Below are 21,936 nucleotides of genomic sequence, written 5' to 3' on the forward strand. Positions count from 1 at the left end.
TCTAGCAAGGTATCTCTTAGAAATAGATCTTAAATCCTCTAACAAGGTAGCCTTAGCATGCTTATGTAATCCTAACAAATTATGTATATTCCTAGTAGGATGTGTTCTTGGAAAGAGCAACATAGCCTTTAACATGGCACCCTTTTACTTGCAATGAAAGACTAATGGGTGTATTACTCCAACAGTGGTTTTCATCCTCACATTGAGTGTTTCCACGTATAAATACTCGTGTTAATGATGTATGCTCTTTTATGTGATCTTGCATGGTTTTATTGCATACTTTTATCATCATTTTTACTAGATAAAGAATGGTAGTTAGAATAGTGGGTAAAGTAGTTATAGTGATTGGTTTGAAAGATTGTACTAATCCACACCTCCACCCCCCGTTTCCCCCCTCTTAGTACCAGTTGGGACCACAAATGATTATATGTATATATGCATAATCTTAGGCATGCTTTTTTTTTTTGCATTTGTATAACTACAACTCATGCAAAATATAACAAATTCAAATACATACAACGATATCAATAAAAAGATTCATATCTTAAAAAAAAAAAAAAATGAATGATAGTATATCATTAAAATTAGTTTCAAAAAGATAATCAAGTATTCAAGGTAAAAAATGTGTCAAAAATTAAACAAAAGGTGAAGAAAACAAGTGAGACCTAAGATCCCTCTAAGTTAAAGAATGCTCAAGCTCTTTGATAATGAAATAGAATAAATAAAATGAATTGAAAGGGTTTAAATGACGTCTGCAAGACCACCAGTCTAAGGTACCAAAAGAAGTGCCATTTAATCAACCTCCTGCAATTTCTCTAGATTGTTCCTTTTGTTGTAGATCTACATTAGAAAGGTAGTTGTCTTGTGTTATCTTATCTCCAAGAAAAATTCCTTTATCCTACTCACTTGTAAGCTGTCCTTGTATTGGCTACAAATATCTTCGTATGGAACACAATCTTTGACAAAGTTCCATTCCTTTTCCACCATTCCCTTGCTGCAAGAAGTATAGATTCTTACCTCCTACCCTCCTTTAGGAACCTTCCATCTAGCAATTTCACATCATAAATGATCAAAGTTGGTCCTTAGTTGAGCAATTAAAGTTTTGACCTTTCCTTTAATTGTGGATCCTAAATATTTTATCCCCATGTTCTCATGTGTGATTAAATTCTTTAACGTAATAAAGTTTTTTTCTTCTATGATTTGATTTGTCTGCATAACAATCCTAAATTTCTCTAGCACCCATTTCTTTATCTCTATATTGGTGTTCAAACACTCTTAAGGATCAATGCTCCATTTGTTCAACAACTTGCTAGTTTTTTTTCATCCATATTTTTCTATATTTTAGCTCTTCGTCAGCCACCAACTCAGGCTAGCAATGCTTACCCACAATTTCCACTTTTTAAAAAATGGCTTAGCAATAAGATAATTGCTAAGACCTCCACTAGAAACATGCCCCCTCTGCCAAAAGGATCTCGTAAGGAACCATTGACTTGACCTTGAGGTTAATAACAATGAGATGTTTTTGAATTCTTTCTATTTGAGTGCCATTTATAATTTGATATCCTGCTCCCCCCATACCTCACATCTATAAAGAATAACTAGAACCGCCAAACAACTAAAGAGAGTCTTCCTAGTCTTCCAATCCCACAAATCCACTTTCTTGCATCTATTTTGAAGAAGGTAAGAGGCCTTCATCCCCCTGTATTCTTTTTGATTTCTATGTTTTCAAACTTAATCTATAATAGAAGTCAATTCTTAGATATTTGTTCTCCTCCACAATTAATAAACTGCTCTCAAACATGACTGCACATCAATGACTTTTTTTCATAAAAAAGATCATGATTTTAGTCTTAAAAATATTGACTTCCATTAGCACATAAGTTTGAATTTTTCAAATGTTGTTTCATACTTTGAGCGTTTTTTCCAATATAATGCTTGATACTGATTTTACAAAACAAAAAATGCTCTTTCTTCCTATACAAGAAACTTAAAACATATTGGATTCAATGGTTTCGTATGTTGGAGTTTTGTGGGAGGTCCTAACTTCCACTCTATAGCGGAATTCTCGAAATAGATGAGCGAGGGAGGCATTGGCTTTTGAAGCGTCAAGTAACATACTTTGTATCCCGTCATCTTCTGCCCTTTGGAGAGACTATACATTACGCTAGGAGCAGCACCGATTTCTTTATATTCAATCACCATTTGTAGGAAAAGAGAGCAGAAAGACGGTGGGAGATCGAGGTCGAGGGTTTGGCGGCTCTACTTAAAGGGGAAGGGAGAGGCGAGGCATCTGGGACACTTTTTTGCTTGCTTGCAACTCTATCTCAATCCCTACCCTATCAGAATAGTCTTGAAAAGAGAGACCTTGCCCATTAAGGTATACCCATTTTGGGAATTTCAGGCAACTAGGTTATTGATTTTCCTCAGCTGCTTTTCTTAGTTTCAATTGTTATTGGTTACTGGTATTTTTTTTACAGTGAAATCCTCTTGTAAAAACTTCCGTATGTTTTGTTCGCATCAACATTTTGGGTTACACCTGGATCTTCTTCTTGACATTACTAGATTGCCTCTGAGTAGAAATATTACTGTTGGAGATTATCTTATTGTTTGGGCACAGTTAGTGAATTAGCGTTGGATTAGAAACTGCCCCCCTGGATGGGAGGAAGGAAGGAGATTAAACATTGTGTTAGATGACCTCTTTCTTTTCTTGTTTCACTTCCTACAGCTGAGACGATGCTCTGAGTACACATATAGGATTTTGATTATTCACATCCCAGGCTAGTATTTTTGTTCGCTGTGAAACGATCGTTTATCCGTGTGCAGGTATTGATGGTGTGGAGAGGGCTATTTATGGGCTAAATTGTGGCCTTTGATGGGAGGCAAAGAGGATGAGGAACCACCCTTGAAGCGCATTAAGCTGTCTTCACTGGAGGCAGAGGCAGAGGCAAGGAATATACGAGGGTTGTCATCGGACATTCTAATGGCCAAGTCATTGCCCTTACAAGAAGGAGATTCAAAGACAGAGGCAGAGATTTTAGGTTCCAAAGGACTGATAAGGAGGGTGGAGTTTGTAAGGATTATAACGCAGGCTCTGTATTCTTTGGGATACCAGAAAGCAGGTGCCGTTTTGGAAGACGAGTCAGGAATACCGCTTGAGTCTGAGATTGTGAGCTTATTCAGAAATCAAATACTTGATGGAAAGTGGGATGAAAGTGTTCTCACTTTGCACCGCATTGGTCATCTGGAGGAAAGCACGCTCAAGGCTGCTTCTTTCCAGATATTGCAGCACAAATTCTTAGAACTATTGGATAGAGCCAATATACCTGCAGCTCTAAAGACCCTTAGGTCAGAGATATCTCCACTACAAATCAATACACAGGCAATTCGTGAACTTTCAAGCTGCATCATATCACCTTCAAGATGTGAGCTTCTTGGATATAAAAAGAATGGCGATTCGAGCTTCCATCAACGAATGAAACTTCTCCAAGACATCCAACAATTGTTACCGCCTTCTATAATGATTCCCGAGAAGAGGTTGGAATCTCTGATTGAGCAGGCCCTCAATGTGCAGCGAGAAGCATGTGTTTTTCACAACTCGCTGGATAATGCACTTTCTCTATATACTGATCATCATTGTGGAGAAGATCAAATTCCTACTACTACATTACAGGTTTCAATTCCCTTCCTTATGTTTTTTCAGAGGCCAATGTGTAGAATTTGTGTTGATTTCAATTCTATTTTTGTTCTAATCATGCTCAAAATTTAATTTGAGCATTTTATATGTACATGTCTTTTAGGTTTTTTAATTGAATATGTACCCCTTTTTAAGTTTTGTTGTTTTACTTAAGGTTCTCATCGTAAATATTTCACATACAATTAATCAGTACAATTTTTTTGGATTCCTGTCATGTCTTAGGAATTAACATTGGAGTATTCAGATCCAAAAAGCTGAGGAAACTTGGCATATCTTTATTGTCTAAAACCTTCCAGTCCACTTCCTTTAAATACCACGTAAAAAAATAGAATGGATGCTTTGATCTCCATGCATATACCATGACAATCAGCCGGGTAATAATTTCTTTCAAACAAACTCTAGTAACTATAATATGCAATTCTCAGAGAGTAACTACATGGTAGAGATTTTAAATGATAGTGTTTGAATTTATTAAATAGTTTCTAAATTTGAAGTTTGATGATCCAATGTCAATATTTATATTGTTAGATATATCAATCTGGAAAATTTCATATTTTGGGCCATAAGTTGAATGATACTATGTATAAAGTTTGCAGATGACCAAGTCATCAAGAAATAAAGGAAATGACCCAATAAAGGAAAGTGTCTGGGGGCTAAGTGAGTGATTGTAGGGAGATGCCTTTTTTAACAGATCTGTTTATCAGCCTCTTTTTGGAAGGAGAAGTGGGGGTTACAGATTTTCTACCAAGAGGGAGCTATTCAATGAAAATGCTAATAAACTAAAAAACAAATTACTCTTGAATATAAATACTCATCATTGGGAGTGGACTAGGAAGCAAAGATCTATGATGAGGCTAAGCCAAGATAGCTTGTGGATATAAGCGTACGAGGATTAAAGATCAGCCTAGTGAAATGCTATATACGAAGAGGCTGGATAACAAATTTGAATTTCGACATTGCGCTAACAATCATCCATTTGTGATGGGATCATTTGCTGGACCAAAATAGTTCACATACGTACAGTATGAGCTGCCTAGCCCACTGCTCCTAAATTTAGACCCTATATTTTGAACCTGATAATTCAACAGGTACTTGGGCTTAATCATAGTGTTGATGCATCATAGCTTACAAAATGGAAAGCACAGATTGTCCAAATAGAACGGGAACTCTTGTTACAAAGTTATGATCACAGAGAAACAATAATATTAGAAGATATGTAAATGTGGGTATAAGATGTTATAATGTATTATTGATCTTTTGTGGGATCTTGGTGAGACCATTTCTGGAGGTTTTGAAGATTAGAACCTTAGTTTTTTATGAAGGTAAATAACTAAGTGTTATAGCTCATAGGATTAGATTAGCATTAAATCACCTTTGTACACCCTAGCCAGAGTGATTGAGGAGGGTCACATCATCTCAAAAGCTAGTTTGGTGATCAAGATGCAATGTTGGATGCACCCAGTCTTTGCATGAGTTACATGTAAATGAGTTGCAGGATGATTGGGCATTACAGGTTCCGAAGTAGGCAGGTTGGTGTGTAGAGAAGAAATAGTGAGTGAGGGTCAACTCAACATGATTAGCTATGGGGAATTCAACGAGGGCATGGATGTGTGAGAAATCATAGGCTTATAGGAAGAATGTAACCAATGACATTCATGCCTCCATTTTTTCAAGGCAAATGGTCTCACTAGAATTTGAAAACTCGAAAGACCATTATTTTCTCTTTTTGTAAAGGTTTAGTTTTCACGATCTCTTTGATTTGGCTCAGAAATAATAAGTTCATCCTTGGCTATATCATGGAAAGGCACTTGGCAAGTTCAAGTATAAGCTTGATGAATGACATTGCCAAGTAAAAATGAAATAGGGGTCACATTCAATGTGAATAATAGGTTGGAGAAAGTAGTCCTCTGCTAAAATTATATCCAAGTAGTAGTGGTCCCCTAAGGTATAAACCCCCTTGCATCTGGAGTACTTGATTGTATAAGGCATGCATAATGTTAAATACCAACTAACTAAGATCATTAAATAACTATTGCTAGTTTAAATGCCAACTATTTCAAAGGGAATGAACTCCAAACAAGCTATTTGAAGGGGACAAATTGAAGTTAGCAAGTGACATGTGGTGGTTAGTACATGTCTTTACAGTATTGCAAATAACAGTATTTCTTGTCTAGTTGGTAGATGAGGTAATATAGGGGAAGTACACCAGTAGTTGTTGTAGCTAATTTTACACACCCTAAGTTTCTATGTGATATGTTGGATTTTGAGAATTTATTTGGTTATCTTCATACGAGACTTAAGTGCTTTGATCCAAAGTTAGAATAAGGAAATTTATAAAACCAGGCATCAAACTCCTAGTGTAATTATTTTGTAATAGTTCTCTTTAGAATGCAGTTTATCAACACCAATGTGATCACAGCTATATTTTTGAGTTTGTTCGCCCAGTCACAATAAATCATCACCAGATGCAATTATAGAGATGAACAAAAATTCAACTTAAAATGCTACTAATCAGATCTCAGAGTTTTTACTTGCACTCTGCCAGTATTTAATTTTGTTTTAAGGTGATTATGGCAGTGCACCTTAGCAGTGGCGCGCGCAATTATGACTCATGACAGAGTTTATTTTCACATGCCAGCTCCTTCATGCCTGCATTCATTTGGCATTCCCTATTGTGTTTCCTGATCAGTCACTCTGAAATAGTCAACTCAGGGCAATGGAAATCAGAAATTAAATGAAAAACCTGTGATGTTGGGCAGGGATTTTGTCCTGCCTTGACAGCTGTCTCCTGTGGTCTGTGTCTGAGAGGACTAAGCATTTGCCAAATGCTCAACATATAAAACTTGGTGACGGTCCTTCCCTCGAACGATATCTAAATATGTATATATGTGCTCTTGCAAATGTTGGCTACAAAGGAAACCGGCACAGACATGATTGGGACCCCAAAGGAAAACTGACACACAAAAAACAGGCTTCAAAGAGTCATTTTTTATTGAAGTTAACAGTAAAACATTAGTTGACCTCAAAGAGCCATTCTTATAACTGTAAGTAACAATAATTATATTTATTTATACTTCCCGTTTATCACCTATTTCAATAAAGACAAAGTGAAGCCATTGGGTGTTTAGCAAGGTTGCATGGGTACTCATTTCCACACCCCTGGTACATGTACTGATGTACCCAAGTACCAGGTACTCAGTGGAGAGCATCATAGCTATAAGGACCTTGATTAAGATTTCTGATTTTTTTTTCCCTAGGTTTTTTGTTTGCGTATCAGCTTGTTGTTTATCAAGCTTAATTCAATACCTAATCAGTTTGAATCTCTGATATCATATTGATTAACAATAAACTTTATCACTGTTCAAGTCAGAAGTTTATCATTTACAATATGTCAATGTCATATGATTTATGATCTTCTTGTTAATGTTTAAAGTCTGCCTTCTATGTTATGCATCTAAACATTTATCATATATTACTATTACAAACATATAGCAAATACATTTGCAAACTTTATCACTGTTCTTGTTTTGAAAAACCATTGTCATGACTCATAATTTCAGATTTTCTATAAATGGAAAAGTATAATAAAAAATAAAGTTTGACATACCTAAGTACCCCCGTCCCCTATTTCAAAAAATACCCATACCCATACCTGTACCCTAAGTACCCCAAGTACCCCTGTTCCCGTGCACCCTTGATGTTTAGCAAACATTACATTTAAGGCTGACAGACTAGCTTTTAATTTAAGGCTATAATAGTTCTCTTGTCCCATAACTGCTTGTGTTCAGGCAATTTCAGGTTGGGATTTAAAAAATTTCACCCCCCTCCCATGTGACATCTTAAAGGGAAAGTCCTTTCCATTTCACCAAATAGTTGTGGTTAACTTTGTTTCTCAACCCCTTCTTCCTCACATCCAGTACCATTTCAGGTTCTAGAATTAATTTGCTTTTGTATTTGAGTGATGGTAGCTCTTGTGAAGGAGTGATATGCTGTCCAAGAGCCTTCTTATGATGGGAGACATGGAATGTATCTTGTATGGCCCATAAAAATGCCGCTCCAGCTTCTCAGCTGCACTCCTTTGGATAGAAGATTGCCTACAAGGCTGCAATTTTATGAACTCCATGTCACCATCAAATTATCAGCATATAGCTCTTGCTGATTTTGGGCTTGCAAATTTTCCTTGAGAGATTACAAATTTTCCTTGAGAGATTACAAGATGCCCATATTTTGCTGTACCACATCTTTTATAATTAGCTTTCTACTATTTGTAATAATCAAGTCCATAAAGGAAGTAGCATCATAACCATTAAGGGCTTCAAATGGATTTATATCTATTGACATATGGTGTGCTGTGTTGTAGCACTGTTCTCCTAGATGCACGCTACCCTCAATCAGCTCAAGATAAAGCAACATGAAAGATAGAAGAACATTCCCACCACATAACAATTCAATTCAATTGTAATGTCCCCTTTTAGGGTTGGTCATGATTGATACTTTCTTTAGCTAATCATAACGTATATAAATCTTAAGAACATGACCATAATAATAATTTCAATTATTCAATGATATTATTATTTAGATTTTTGGATAACAGGTATAGATGCTATCCAAGTTGCCTAGAGACCAGCTATGGACTCCCTCAAAGTTTATAGGTCCATGTTCGCATCTCACCGACTTATGGATTGCTTACCAAGCCCCTCTATTGGGATAAAATCTGTCAGCTTGGATTTATACAAGCTCCTCCTTGATAACATTATACTCCTCCCATATGTTAGATAATGATAATGTTGGAAATTACTTTAGGTTTAAGGAGGCTTCAAGTGTAATCAAGTTGCTTAGACACCAATCCACAGTATGTGTTCCCTCAAGCCCTTAAGCCTTTCTTGGTACAATGCCTTAAGGCGTTCGGGTTGCTGATCCCTACTCTATTTTGGGATATCTGGTTGGTTTTAATTTACTCGAGCCTATCCTTGATTGCATCCTAGAGTGCTCTCCTTAAATACAAGGTAGTAATGATTTTGTAAACCAAAAGTTATTAATGATCCTAATATTAGACATTATATTTTATAGATATTACATGTAACTTATCAAGCCTTGTGAGGATTATTATTATTAAGTTATCAATTTTAAATTTTTAATGAATTCTTCAATCAAGAGTTTTTGTTTATTTTCTCTTTTCAGTTTTTAATTACTTTATATTGCACAGATAACTTATACAAAGATGATAGTAGACCTTTTAGTTTTATAAACTTTTCAGTAATTCTACCTTATGGTTTTAATTAAATTTGTTGAATCGTTTTTTATAACCCTGTAATTTCTTGGAAGCTTAAACTTTAGTGTGGCCCTTCAAAGAGCCATCTTGTATGGTTGAATTTTCTGGCCGTGCCTCAACATGACTCCTTCAAGTTATTCTGTCCATCTATTAATGACTAATTTCTTGTATTTCCCTTCAGTTCGTTGAGGACACCTTATTTTAAATCCTTTTTCAGTGTGTGCATATAACTAAACACTAATGATTTTGGTTTTCAACAAAACCATTGAATAAATTAGCTTGATAATTCTATTAATTGATATATTCATCTAACAAATTTGGTATTATGGCCTGTTCTACTTGTTGGTTCCCAAAACCACAGATTGGAAATCAAAGAGCCCACCACTTCTCCAATAGGATCTCTCAATTAGTTCTGGCCAACGAATGAGAATCACCTTGATTCCCTTGCACTTCAGGCTCCGCTACATCTAGGCGCGTAGACCTTCTCCTTGAACTTGATCACTTGGTTAAGAGCTTTTCTAAAGTGAATATAAGCTTTGGAGTTCTCCGGCTGGCAAGGTCCTTGAACTCAATTAAAATGAAACTAAATGCTGAGTGTTTGAATTGTATGAATTGTATAAGGTTTGCTTATAATGAATTTAATGCTTGTAAGAAGGAAGTTATAGATTTTCTGACTTCAATAATAAAAAGACCAATGCCTCTACTCATTCGGGCAATAGAGTCAACTTCAGTGAAGATTTTCATGTATAACTTTATAATGTTCTATGCACTTATACTGCCAACAATTAAATAATCAAGATTGGACAGATCAAATATATATGCAAACTTAAATTAGTCAAGATTGAACTTTAACTCCTCTGGTAGGGAGACAAATTGGACATAAATATGGAAACAATTTGATATTTCACAAGATCTGTGATGATCGAGTTTATGATGCTAAATGACTGTGTCCACTTATTTGATATTTAAATTGTACACAAAATTAAAAAAATCATTACAAAGGATGAATCATCTACAGTTTAAATCTCCATGCCATTAAACATAAACAAAGGACTTTTTATTTTATTATTAAAATAAAATATTTGAATTTACATTATAAAGTCATATTGAGCTCCTTATCCCTCCATACAAAATAATATAAAATACTCCGAGAATATGAATGTTCTATGTCGAAAATGTCTTCTCTTTCTTTCAATTATAACTTGTATTTATATCTTTGCGTGAGATGATATGACTATTCAAAATATAAAGTTGTATCTTCTCAATAATAATACACCTTTGATTTTAACAAATCACTATTTGTATTAATGCACATCTTTATAACCTTTCTTCATCTTAATTGCAGCCTCTTAATTATTATTCAAATATAGTTCACACCTTTTAATTAAATCTTTAATTGTATTTCAATGCATTATGGCATTCATTTAATCGTGGGAGATAGACCTTAGATATAATATTTTGCTGTCACTTTAATCTTCAGACCTTCAAATAACATGCCCGCCCATTCTCTGCCCGTGTTGGATAATTAAATTTCGAAAATGCTTCATGCTGCGCGTTTCTCATCTAGTAAGCATATTGCTCCATCTTTGTTCGTGACTTCTATAGGTGTCATGTCTCCTTCGCGTAGGTAGATGTCAAGTTTGATTTTGGGGAACACTCAGATAGGCGTCCAGCATAAGGCTCAAGAGCGCCCGCCTTCAACTTTGGTGAATTCTCTCTTTGCAAATTTATCAATCCCACCTTTCACTGCATACAACGTGAGTCATGATGGCTCCTTTCACTGAGTCGAGGGTGACTGAAAAAGTTAGTCCCGTCTGCAAAATGTCTACACTCTGCATCTTTATTTTGATGATGAATGATGAGGCTCATCCTCTGACTTTGTGAGACCCGACAACACCACACTTTGATTCAGATTTTATTTAGATATTCAAGTCGAGCTTTGACTCCAGATGTTTGTTGCTTTGATTATTGCATATACCCGATGCTTTTAATCTGTTCTAAATGTTTGATACTTCTGAAATATTAATTTTTACTGGCACGATAATGACCTTCATTGTTTGTGAGTGATTATTCCAGTATGACTTCATATGCACTGTATTTTGCTCATTGCTCAAGTCATCAAAATTAGGCATCACTCCTCATTAATGCTGCTACGTATCTGATGTGTTTGTGATTGCAAGTTTTCTGTTCCTGAGAAAGCTTTGAGAATAAGTTCATATCAATAAAGGAATGAAATATGCCTATTGCAGGTGTAGTACAATGATATATATGTAGTAGAAGGTAGCAAAGAGAGTGTAGAAATATGAGGAGTTTCTTGACAAAGGTGGGATGAATAATGATATGCAGAACATACAAGGAAAGTGTATACACTGGAATCTAGTTGATCTAGTGAAAAGATATGAGATGCTTTTATGAATTTAGGATCATCCAACATTCTTTGTCAAATGGAGGTCAAAATTTTTGAGCTCCATCACTACTTTTGCAAGGGTTTGGTCTTTAACAAATTCAATCTATCAAATCCAGACTGAACTGTTATAAAATAATCTTATTCTTTGCCAGTGCACAAGCCTGAATGTGAAATTTTAGTTGCCGATTTGTGGAGTTTGGTTTACCATATTGGTTTTCATAATTCTTTGTAAATTGTTACAACGGATTATAGTGCATTCTGATATGGATTGCTATAGCTTATAATTTTAACAATATGTCAGATCTGAACCTTGTTTTTCTTTTCCAAAATTGTCCAGAAGAGGTGCTATTACTTCCTAAGTACATAATTCAAAGTTTCATCTATCTTAGAATGTTTGGAATATATTAGTATTGCAGTTGGCATAAGTTATGGATAGAAAGCCAGTTGAGTGTTTGATATCATAGAGATAAACTCAAGGACTTAGGAATGTAGCGATGACATCCTAGATGTTAACCCTTACCCAGCAAATGCTAATTTTAAGTTTTCGTAATGTGATAATTAATAAGGCCAATTGAACAGGAAACTTATGGAAAAGGGTATAAAGACGGATCTTTTGGATGAGTGAAGTTTCTAATGTGTATGCTAAGTGATGATTGATATGTGCGAGCTTTGTTTATGTTGGAAAGATTGTGTTTTGATGATCACAATAGAGCAGAGGTATATGAGCATTTGCAGATTTAGTATTCCAACACTTTTTGCCCAATTATGGATATCAGAAATAAATATTAAATTTGCATATATTGATGTACTTAACAACAATAATAAGCAAACCACAAAGAAATTCATAACACCATATTTTGTTAACTAGGGAAATCTTGGCTAAGGGAAAACCTTGGTGGGGATGGTACATACAAAATGATCCACAAATAATAGTACCTTGTGAAAGGTGTTGACTTTGTTAGGAGTCTATTACATACATATAGTGTATCTGTCCTTGTTAGAGGCCTCAACTCTGTTAGGTGTTGTAATACAAAAATGTGAGTTCATTGCTCTTACAACAATATACAACTTTACAAGTAGTATAGATAAATACCAAAATTGCGACTATGCTGATATCCCAAATATCTAATTAGTACTTTGCTGTCCCTTGCATCTGCAGATGCTTATATACCTTTGCTCCGCTGTGACCATCAAAACACAATCTTCCCAATATAATCAAAGCTCATGCATATTAATCATCACTTAGCATATGCATTGACAACTTCGCTCATCCAAACTTAATATAAGCATCTGCTAGGTAAGGGTTAACATCTAGGATGTCGTCCCTACATTCCAAGTCTTTGAATCAGAGTATCTGTATTTTTAGTTTGAGTCTAGCTTAGAAACTTAATAACCTTTTCAATAAAATTTAAGATCATTGCATACCTAATAAACCATATAAAGTCATGTCTCATTGAATTGTTTGTCTAAGCAACCATTTATTTTCCAGCATTTCAATATTTATATCCTTTCTGAGTTTGTCACTAAAGAAGTCAATGGACACTTATTTCTCATTATATTTTATCAGTCTTGCAGAGCACGTGAAGAGTCTGTCCCAGCATTCTTGTCAATCATGGGGAGTATAACTAACTCAAAACTGTCTATTAATATCTTTTAACTGTTTAGGGTCCAGTGCATAGATTCTTTAATTTCTACAGACTTGAAGGGAACATGTTTGTGATCTACAGCCTTGAAGGGAGCATGTTTGTTCTTAAAATTACTGTACTGACTGTAGCATCTAGTTGAAATGATAATGCTAAATTTCAAGATTATATACCATACTTATGATGCTTAACTGTGTGAGTGCAATCACGTGTTAGACATAAGTGTTCCTTAGTAAATAGCTAAACTAAGTCAGCTTTCTTTTAGAAGATTTCACTTCATCCTGAATTCTTTTAATTAGTAATCCCTTTAAGGATCTCAACACAGTATGATCGTTTACATTTGGTCTTCCCAGCCTATAGCTACACAATCTTCCCAGTAACTGGTCTAGCTCAAGTATTTTAATTTTACAACTATTCTTACACTTAGATGGTTATACTTAATCCACCTCACACTTAAGTGGTTACAGAAATTTTCAGGGTTCGTTTACATTTGGTCTCCCAGCCTATAGCTACACAATCTTCCCATTAACTGGTCTAGCATAAGTATTTTTAATTTTACAACTATTCTTACACTTGGATGGTTATACTTAATCCACCTGATACTTAAGTGGTTACAAAATTTTTCAGTTTAAAACCCTGAAGCTTAGCTTTAGTACTTATTTTCCTAGCAGCAGCAGTATGATAGATTTTCCGCATCCGGATCAGTATCTCAGGATTCCACAACCAGCAGTTTCTTGAATCACTTTTGGGGAGTGGTCAAAATACCGGATCATTGTATTGCTTAATTTCATGATTAGGTTATGATTATTGAGTAACCTTGAAGAACTCTGAATTTAGCCATAAGGGTCATGGATGGCCCTTAGAGTTCAAGACCATTATAGTGACATAAGTGCAACAGTGTTTAGTGTACAAAGGTGAAACCATAGGCTTCCCATTTGGCACAGCTCCACAGTTATGGTAGCGCATGTGATCTTCATAAGAAATAGACACCCAACAGATTCAGCATCCTGACCAGATAGAATCATTGTCCAAGAATACCCAAACATTTTAATATACTCACCCAAATGCATGTTTAATATTTTATGTTCTGTCTCTGGCTCTGCTCAGGCTCAATTTGCAGTGAACGGCATTATTACTGCAGGAATTTGTGTTATAAATCTCCACAGCCATTAGAACAGGCTCATCTTATTTGTGACACAAATCAAATATGATCAAAGAACTATATATGTTTTCATCTTAATCTTTAAGAGGACAAGTTGGGATACTACAATGACTCACAGTCAGATCCAGTAAGTGTTTGATATCCTTTCCATCTAATATTAGTAACAATATGAGTCTAAAGGTAAAGAAGAGGTGAATAAGCTACCAGATTAGTATGATGGTTCAACCTTGATTAGATAAACTTATAGCTTTAGGGCCAAGCCTCTACAAGACTGAAGAAAATGAAGAAGAATATAAACAATCGGTCAAACAACCTCAATTTACATGTTCCATAATTGGCTTATAACTTTTTGAGAAAGGACAACTTTAACAAATATATATTCTGAAATTCCATTAGGGTAATCTTAAAAGTCTTGTTTGGGGGAGAAACCTTTTTCTTAATTTTCTTTCCTTTGTATTGATTTATTTTCATAACAGAAGAATCATAAGCAAGACAGTGGAAAATGAAGAAAACAAATCTGTGATATTCTCCTGCTGGTCTTGCTATAGCTCAGAGCTATTGTTAGTAATCTGAGAAATGAAAAAATTGAAGCATGCATGCAAAATTCAAACGCAATAATTCCAACTCAGAATTTAACCCAGGATCAGGCATGTTGAAAGTTTAGCTTCAGTCGAGTAATACTGAGCATCTGAATATATCATGCTGTCACACACACACACACACACACACACACACACATGTATACATATGATAATATGCATACGTATATATGTATACATGTGTATATGTATAACTTAGACAGATGTGATTCAGATCGGGCATATATATATATATATATATATATATATATTTTACTGCTGTTACTGATTTACATCGGGTTCTATCATTCTTGATATTATGACTGCCACTGATACACATTGGATTACTTTCAGATTTATCTGTCATCACCGATCAGGGATCGGGCTTCATTTGTATTACCATCGATAAACATTGAGATCATTATTGAACATGTTATCAGGAACGATTAACCTTTGAATGGTTATGGTTAACAAACATTTGTTTATGACCACGTAGGGTCATGACCCTACGTGGCCTTTGGCATGCCCCTACGGGGACATAACTCTTAGACACTTGTATATATAGTTAATCTCATCGGTAGACAAGGCAATATGAAAGACATAACATACTCGCAGTCCCAAAATTAACAATACAACACTGCAGATTATAAATCTACTTTCCAGTCAGCGTTTGGCGTTCCAGTCTCAGCATATGAGAAGTATCTCAAAGTAAGTAAAAGTCTGATATAATCTGTTATCATTTCTATCAGAGATCCTGCAAATTAACATGGTATCAGAGCCATTCTGATAAGAAATTTTATTCAGCTCATATATACATATAAAAAGCTTTAGACTTTACCTTTTATTTATTTTCTTTTCCTTTCAAAATCAAAATGGTAAATCACATAAGGCTAGAGGATAGATTGGAGGGGGCTTCAAATTTTTTTTCATGGAAAATTTGTGTCATGATAATTTTGAGAGAAATGGAATTAGAAGAATATGTAGAATCAAATAAAATTATTCCAGATAGTTATCCAAACAAAACAACGTGGAAAAGGCACAACAATGAAGCCATGAAGATAATTATACTCTGTTAAGAATCATTTTCTCCCATCTATTTCCAGCCTTTCTACAGCATTTGAAATGTTCTCTACCATTAAAAACACTTTTGAAATCAATAATACAAGCAAGCTGCTGACTTTAAAATAAGATTTATTATACATAAAAATGAACAATGGAGAAACTATCACTTCCTATTTTCTAAGAATCTCTGAACTAGAAGATCAACTTGCTACAATTGGAAGCCATAAAGAACTTACCATGATTGCCCTAAGGGGTCTACCTCTATCATGGGAAACCTTTATTCGAGGACTAATCTCTTGACCTAAGCTTTCTAAATTTGAATTACTCAAGAATGAATGTACTCAAGAGGAATCAAGATTAGTCTCAAGAGGGATAAGCTTAAATCAAGAGGGAGACATTCATGCACTTCAAGTAAACTTCAATAAGAAAAGAAAATTTAATCAAAATAGGAGAGAATCAAACAAACCATATAAGAAAAGAGATTGGTCAAAAGTAAGATGTTTTAAATGCGACAAAATTGATTTCTCTCATAATGTCTGTCCTGAACGAAAAAGGATTCAAGCAGCACTAGTAAAAGTCAAAGAAGAAAAGGAGGAAGTAGAAGAAAATCATGCATTTTATCTAGCACTCTCCAGCGTGTTTAACAAAAACATTTGGATCATAGACAGTGGAGCGTCTCTACACATAATAGGTTTTAGAGACAAATTCAAAAGCTTTTCAGAACAGAATTCAGAAGAAGTAACCATTGGAGATAACTCCACTCATCCAATTAAGGGTATTGGGTCTTGCTCCATTTATCTAAATTTAGGTATTACTCTTCAACTCAAGAATCTTTTATATGTACTTGGAACTAAAAGAAATCCAGTCTCTATATTTGGCCTTTCTGATCAAGGATACATAATCGCTTTTCAAGAAAACAAAGTTCTATCTTGGTCTAAAAATGCTAACATCAAGAAAGCTATCTCTATTGGAGTTAGAGATGGGAGCTTATATAAACTCCGTAATCAACAAATTTTTTCTTTAAGTCATGAAATTTCAAAGTCTACAGATATCTGGCATAGGAGATTAGGACACCTTTATTTTCAAGCATTATCATCTACAGGGAAAATTGTCAAAGGATTACCTAATCTAAAACCAGATCATTTAGGTGTTTGCTAAGGCTATGCCCTAGGTAAAAATGTCAAGAAGTCCTTTCCCAAAACTGTTCATAAATTGAAAGAAAATCTTGAACTCATTCGTTTTGATCTGTGGTCCTATGTCTGCACCCTCTCTAAATGAGTGCCTCTATTATGTAATCTTTGTTGATGATTATTCTAGAACTTGGATCTATTTCCCGGAACAAAAAGAATCTAGTGAAGCAGTCTCAAAACTCAAAGAATTCAAAGCCCTAGTAGAAAATTAGTCAGGAAAGAAAATCAAAGTTTTAAGATCAAATAATGGAGGAGAATACACCTCTGAAAATTTTAAAGATTTTTGCATTAAACTAGATCTAAGTCACCTAAGGATATTTGGGTGTCCAGTCTATGTGCACATTCCTAAAGAAAAGAGAACACAGCTAGAACCGTTTGGGAAGAAAGGAATTCTCATCGGGTATAGTGAAAACTCTAAAGGCTATAGGGTCTATATTCCAGGTTAGAGAACAATTGAAATTAGTAGGGATGTTAAATTTGAAGAAGACATTGCCTTTAACCTTTTTAAAAATAATGATGAGACATTCACAGAACTTACCACCGAGACAAATAAAGATCATCCGGTAGAGAATGAGAGGGAGAATGATACTCCATCTCCTATACCTACTTTGGATGATGTTGAAAATAATAACAATAAAAAGAGACCACTTTCGGCCAAAAAATTCATAGAAGAAAATCATGTTGAATCTGATAAAGTATTAAAAGAAAGCAAGAAAACAAGAACACAGTCTTGTTATGTTGCATTAGTATCAGAACTTATCAAATCAAAACCCTTGAACACTAAAGAAGCCCTACCAAGTCAGCCTTGGAAGGAAGCTATCATTGAAGAATACAATTCAATATTAAAAAATGATGTATGGGATGTTGTACCTAGACGTAAAAATAAATCAATAGTATCTTCCAAATGGCTGTACAAAATCAAACATGCACTTGATGACACGACAACATTGAGAAATACAAGGCAAGATTTGTAGCACAAGGTTTCTCACAGAAAGAAGGTATCAATTATGAGGAAACTTTTGCTCCAGTTGCTAAGTATACATCAGCTAGAACCATTTTGGCCATTGCAGCATCTAAAGGATGGAAAGTCCATCAAATGAATGTTAAGACAACTTTTCTAAATGGTGAAAATGAAGAAGTGTACATTGGGCAACTAGAAGGGTTTATTACTCACAACAAGAATACTCATGTATGCAAGTTAAAGAAAGCACTATATGGGCTGAATCAAGTTCCTAGAGCATGTATGAAAGAATAGATAGTTATTTTACAAAGCTAGGGTATTCTAAAAATGAAGTTGACCCTAATCTATATTTCAAAATAGATGGAAATGACATGATTATTTTGGTGTTGTATGTTGATGACTTATTAATTACAGGTGAAGAACATCTAATAAGCAAATGCAAACGAGAATTGATAGCTGAATCTGACATGAAAGACTTAGGTCTTCTTCACTACTTCTTAGGATTGGAAGTTTGGTAGAAGGAAAACTACATCTTTCTAAACCAAGGAAAATATACTATTGATATTCTAACTAAGTTCAGAATGATGGACTGCAAACCAACTTCTACCCCTATGGGACTTAATCTACATAAATTGAAGCAAGACATGGATAAATCTGAACCTGCTGATCCTACTTTCTTTAGACTGATTATTGGCTCATTGATGTATTTAGTGAATACTTGTCTTGACATACGCTATGCTACTAACACACCTTGAGTCAGTGCATGGTTACTCCGAAGAAGATTCACTTGATGATAGCTAAACATATCCCAAGATATCTAAGAAGAACTGTTGGCATGGGAATCAGATATGACCAAGTTGAGATAAATCTTCATGGTTTTTGAGATTCAGATTGGGCAGGCAGTTCTACTAAGCGTAAGAGTACTTTAGGATGTTGCTTCAGTCTTGGGTTTGGGATGATTTCTTGGTTCAGCAAGAAACAATCCTTAGTTGCACTAAGTTCTATAGAAGAAGAATGCATAGGCACTTCCTTTGGTGCCAGAGAAGCTGTATGGCTACGAAAGCTTTTATTTGATATGTTCAGAGAAACCTTGAAGCCTATTATCATTCATTGTGATAACTAGAGTTGTATTAAACTTTCAGCTAATCCAGTGTTTTACAATCGGTCAAAGCATATTGAAATTCCCTATCACTACATCAGAGATATGGTAGATGGAGATATCATTAAACTTGAGTACATCAGTACTAATGAACAGACAACTGATATTTTTACCAAGCCTCTTGCGAAAGTGAAGTTGGTATACTTCAGAGAAAAACTTGGTATGATTAAATTGTAAATTTTGAACATTGAATTTAATTTCAAATCGTTTGTTTATACTTCTTTGATTGTTGCTTTTGATATGTAATGAAAGATGACGATCTTTCATGAGCAGATATATTTGGAAGGTAATCTTTGTAAAGTGACAATCTCACAAATGATATGCCTGTTATTATGACTGTTGGTTTGGATATTCCGAAAGTCATGAATAACAAATACATTATGATTACTCTAGATATTCTTTCGAACAATTAGAGATCATAATTTATGATATGATAGTGTTCATAGCATTGTGATTTGTGTTATTTGACGAGTCTCTATTTCTTAGAGTGGTAGTCTCAAATAATGTATTATTTGTAGATATTCTAACATCTGGATTCTTTATTACCTCTCCCTTGCTAAAGAGGGAGTGTTGAAAGTTTAGCTTTAGTCGAGTAACACTGAGCATTTGAATATATTATGCTCTGTCATATATATATGGATAACTTAGATAGATGTGATTTAGATTGGGCATATATATATATATTACTGCTGTTATCGATTCACATCAGGTTCTATCATTCTTGATATTACGACTGCCACCAATACACATCGGATTACTTTCAGATTTATCTGTCATCACCGATCAGGGATTGGGCTTCATTTGTATTACCATCGATAAACATTGAGATCATTATTGGACATGTTATTGGTTATGATTAACCTTTGAGTGGTTATGGTTAACAAACATTTGTTTATGACCCTACGTGGCCATTGGCCACATAGAGTCATGCCCCTACAGGGACATAACTCTTCACACTTGTATATACAAGGCAATATGAAAGACATAACATACTTGCAGTCCCAGAATTAACAATACAACAGTGCAGATTATAAATCTACTTTCCAGTCAGCATTCTGCATTCCAGTCTCAGCATATGAGAAGTATCTCAAAGTAAGTAAAAGTCTGATATAATCTGTTATCATTTCTATCAGAGATCCTGCAAATTAACAAGGCAGTCCTCCTTCCGAAATCACATTTTTATTTAATTTGAGTCCTTTCAATCTAACTCGGAGTTAAACTCAGGATTAGGCAGCGCTCTCACCAAAACTCCCTTTTGATTTAATTGGGTCCATTCCTAATAAATATGATATGTACGACCTGCCAGGTCACAGGCTTTTTTGAATCAAGTGGATACTTATTTGATATTTCTATCTATTTCTTACTTGAATTTATTATTGGGCTAAGGTTAAATTTAGGACCTTATGAAATAATCTAACATTATTGAACTTAGATAATTTCACAAAAAGAACAACACTGCTTTATAGTTATTTCTTTGAGTTGCCAATCACCACAGGCAATTAATAATAAATTAACACATAAATTGAACTTATTTTGTATGATAAGAGGCACATACAATTAATTGCCAATGCAAAAGAACACAACACGGCATCTTACATTATCACAAAACGAACTTAGGTGAAACGTGACCATTATGGTCATCCCGATGGTGTTTAAATGCATGAGAGTGCACCAACACATCTGACATTATCACAAAACAAACATACGTGAAATGTTGATCATGGTGGTCATCTGGATGGTGTATCAACTGAAATCATTAACTTACTTGTAAACACCCATAAGTCCCCCATCACATTCAAAATTTTGATTTCAGTCCTTCATCCATTAGCAGTGTCTATCCCGTAGAAGTCAAGACAAGATCAAAACATTACCATTCTGCTGTTAGGACATATATTAAATCATCATCGGAAATATACCATCAAAATCAAAATTGTTTAGAATCTAACAACAGAAGTGTAGAGTGTTGAATATTCATTGATGTCAAAGGTTGATGTTAAGGTTGTAAAACTTTTGAAGGATTATTCAAAGTTATAGAGAATTGGAATAAAATGTTTATGAAGCTGCTGATTATTCCTCACTAGCTACTTGCTTACTTGCTTGAGCTGGTTGCTTGTGTGCTGCTTGGTTGTGTTTTTAAGCTGCTTGGTTGTCAGCTTGTCTGCTAAAGCAGCAACCTTAATATTATAAATTGGGATTGGATAACCATTGAAAATTTGAAACTGAAAGGAAGAATTATATATGCCAGTTGTTTATTGCTATGAAAACCAAAGATTAAATCTTGTCAATAATTATGTGTTTGGGCAGATATAAATTAGCAGTTCCATTACTGATTGGCGTGTCTTAGAATATTCAATATATTCATGGACAGGTGGAGAAAATATTGTCTGTGGCACCTGTATCAATTGCACACTCACTTCAGGTGCTTCCATTAATATAGATTCTAGAAATAACATGAGTGGTGTGGCTTGATTCAGATGACAGATATTGGTAACAGTCTTGTCAATGAGGCAGCTCCAGAATTTTGTAATGTAGAATTCTTTCTTCTATTTTTGTGTGAGAGTTTTCCTTATGTTGGCCATTACTCTTAATATTGCTTGGAATGATTGATGTGTATGATTATTCTAAGTTGATCAGTGTCATTAAGTGGAGGACGGTTATGAAGTTGAGTATTTTATTCAGCATTGCATGACCTTTAGTCTAGTTTTTATGAAGTCGAGCATGTGAACTTGTGATTTGAAGGTGACTATGGAGATGCTCTACCAGAAGGTGTGAGGAGAATATTTACTTAGTGTGAGATCCCTTTTGAGG

The 21,936-nt window shown here is 34.8% G+C and overlaps 1 protein-coding gene across 2 annotated transcripts in view; it reads left to right on the forward strand.

Annotated features, from left to right (window-relative positions):
* The first annotated feature begins 2,187 nt into the window (after positions 1 to 2,187).
* The window catches only part of LOC149552299 (transducin family protein / WD-40 repeat family protein), a 32,044-nt gene continuing 12,295 nt past the window's right edge, over positions 2,188 to 21,936 (forward strand). For both annotated transcript variants that reach the window (XM_089787821.1, XM_089787820.1), the window contains exons 1-2: positions 2,188 to 2,377; positions 2,824 to 3,670. In XM_089787821.1, coding sequence (XP_089643947.1) covers positions 2,873 to 3,670 — 798 coding nt within the window. In that variant the 5' untranslated portion in view covers positions 2,188 to 2,377; positions 2,824 to 2,872. The remainder of the gene's footprint in view (positions 2,378 to 2,823; positions 3,671 to 21,936) is intronic.

Source organism: Cupressus sempervirens, chromosome 6 (assembly GCF_028749045.1).
Source record: "Cupressus sempervirens isolate cs-2001-9-10 chromosome 6, ASM2874904v1, whole genome shotgun sequence".
NCBI lineage: Eukaryota > Viridiplantae > Streptophyta > Pinopsida > Cupressales > Cupressaceae > Cupressus > Cupressus sempervirens.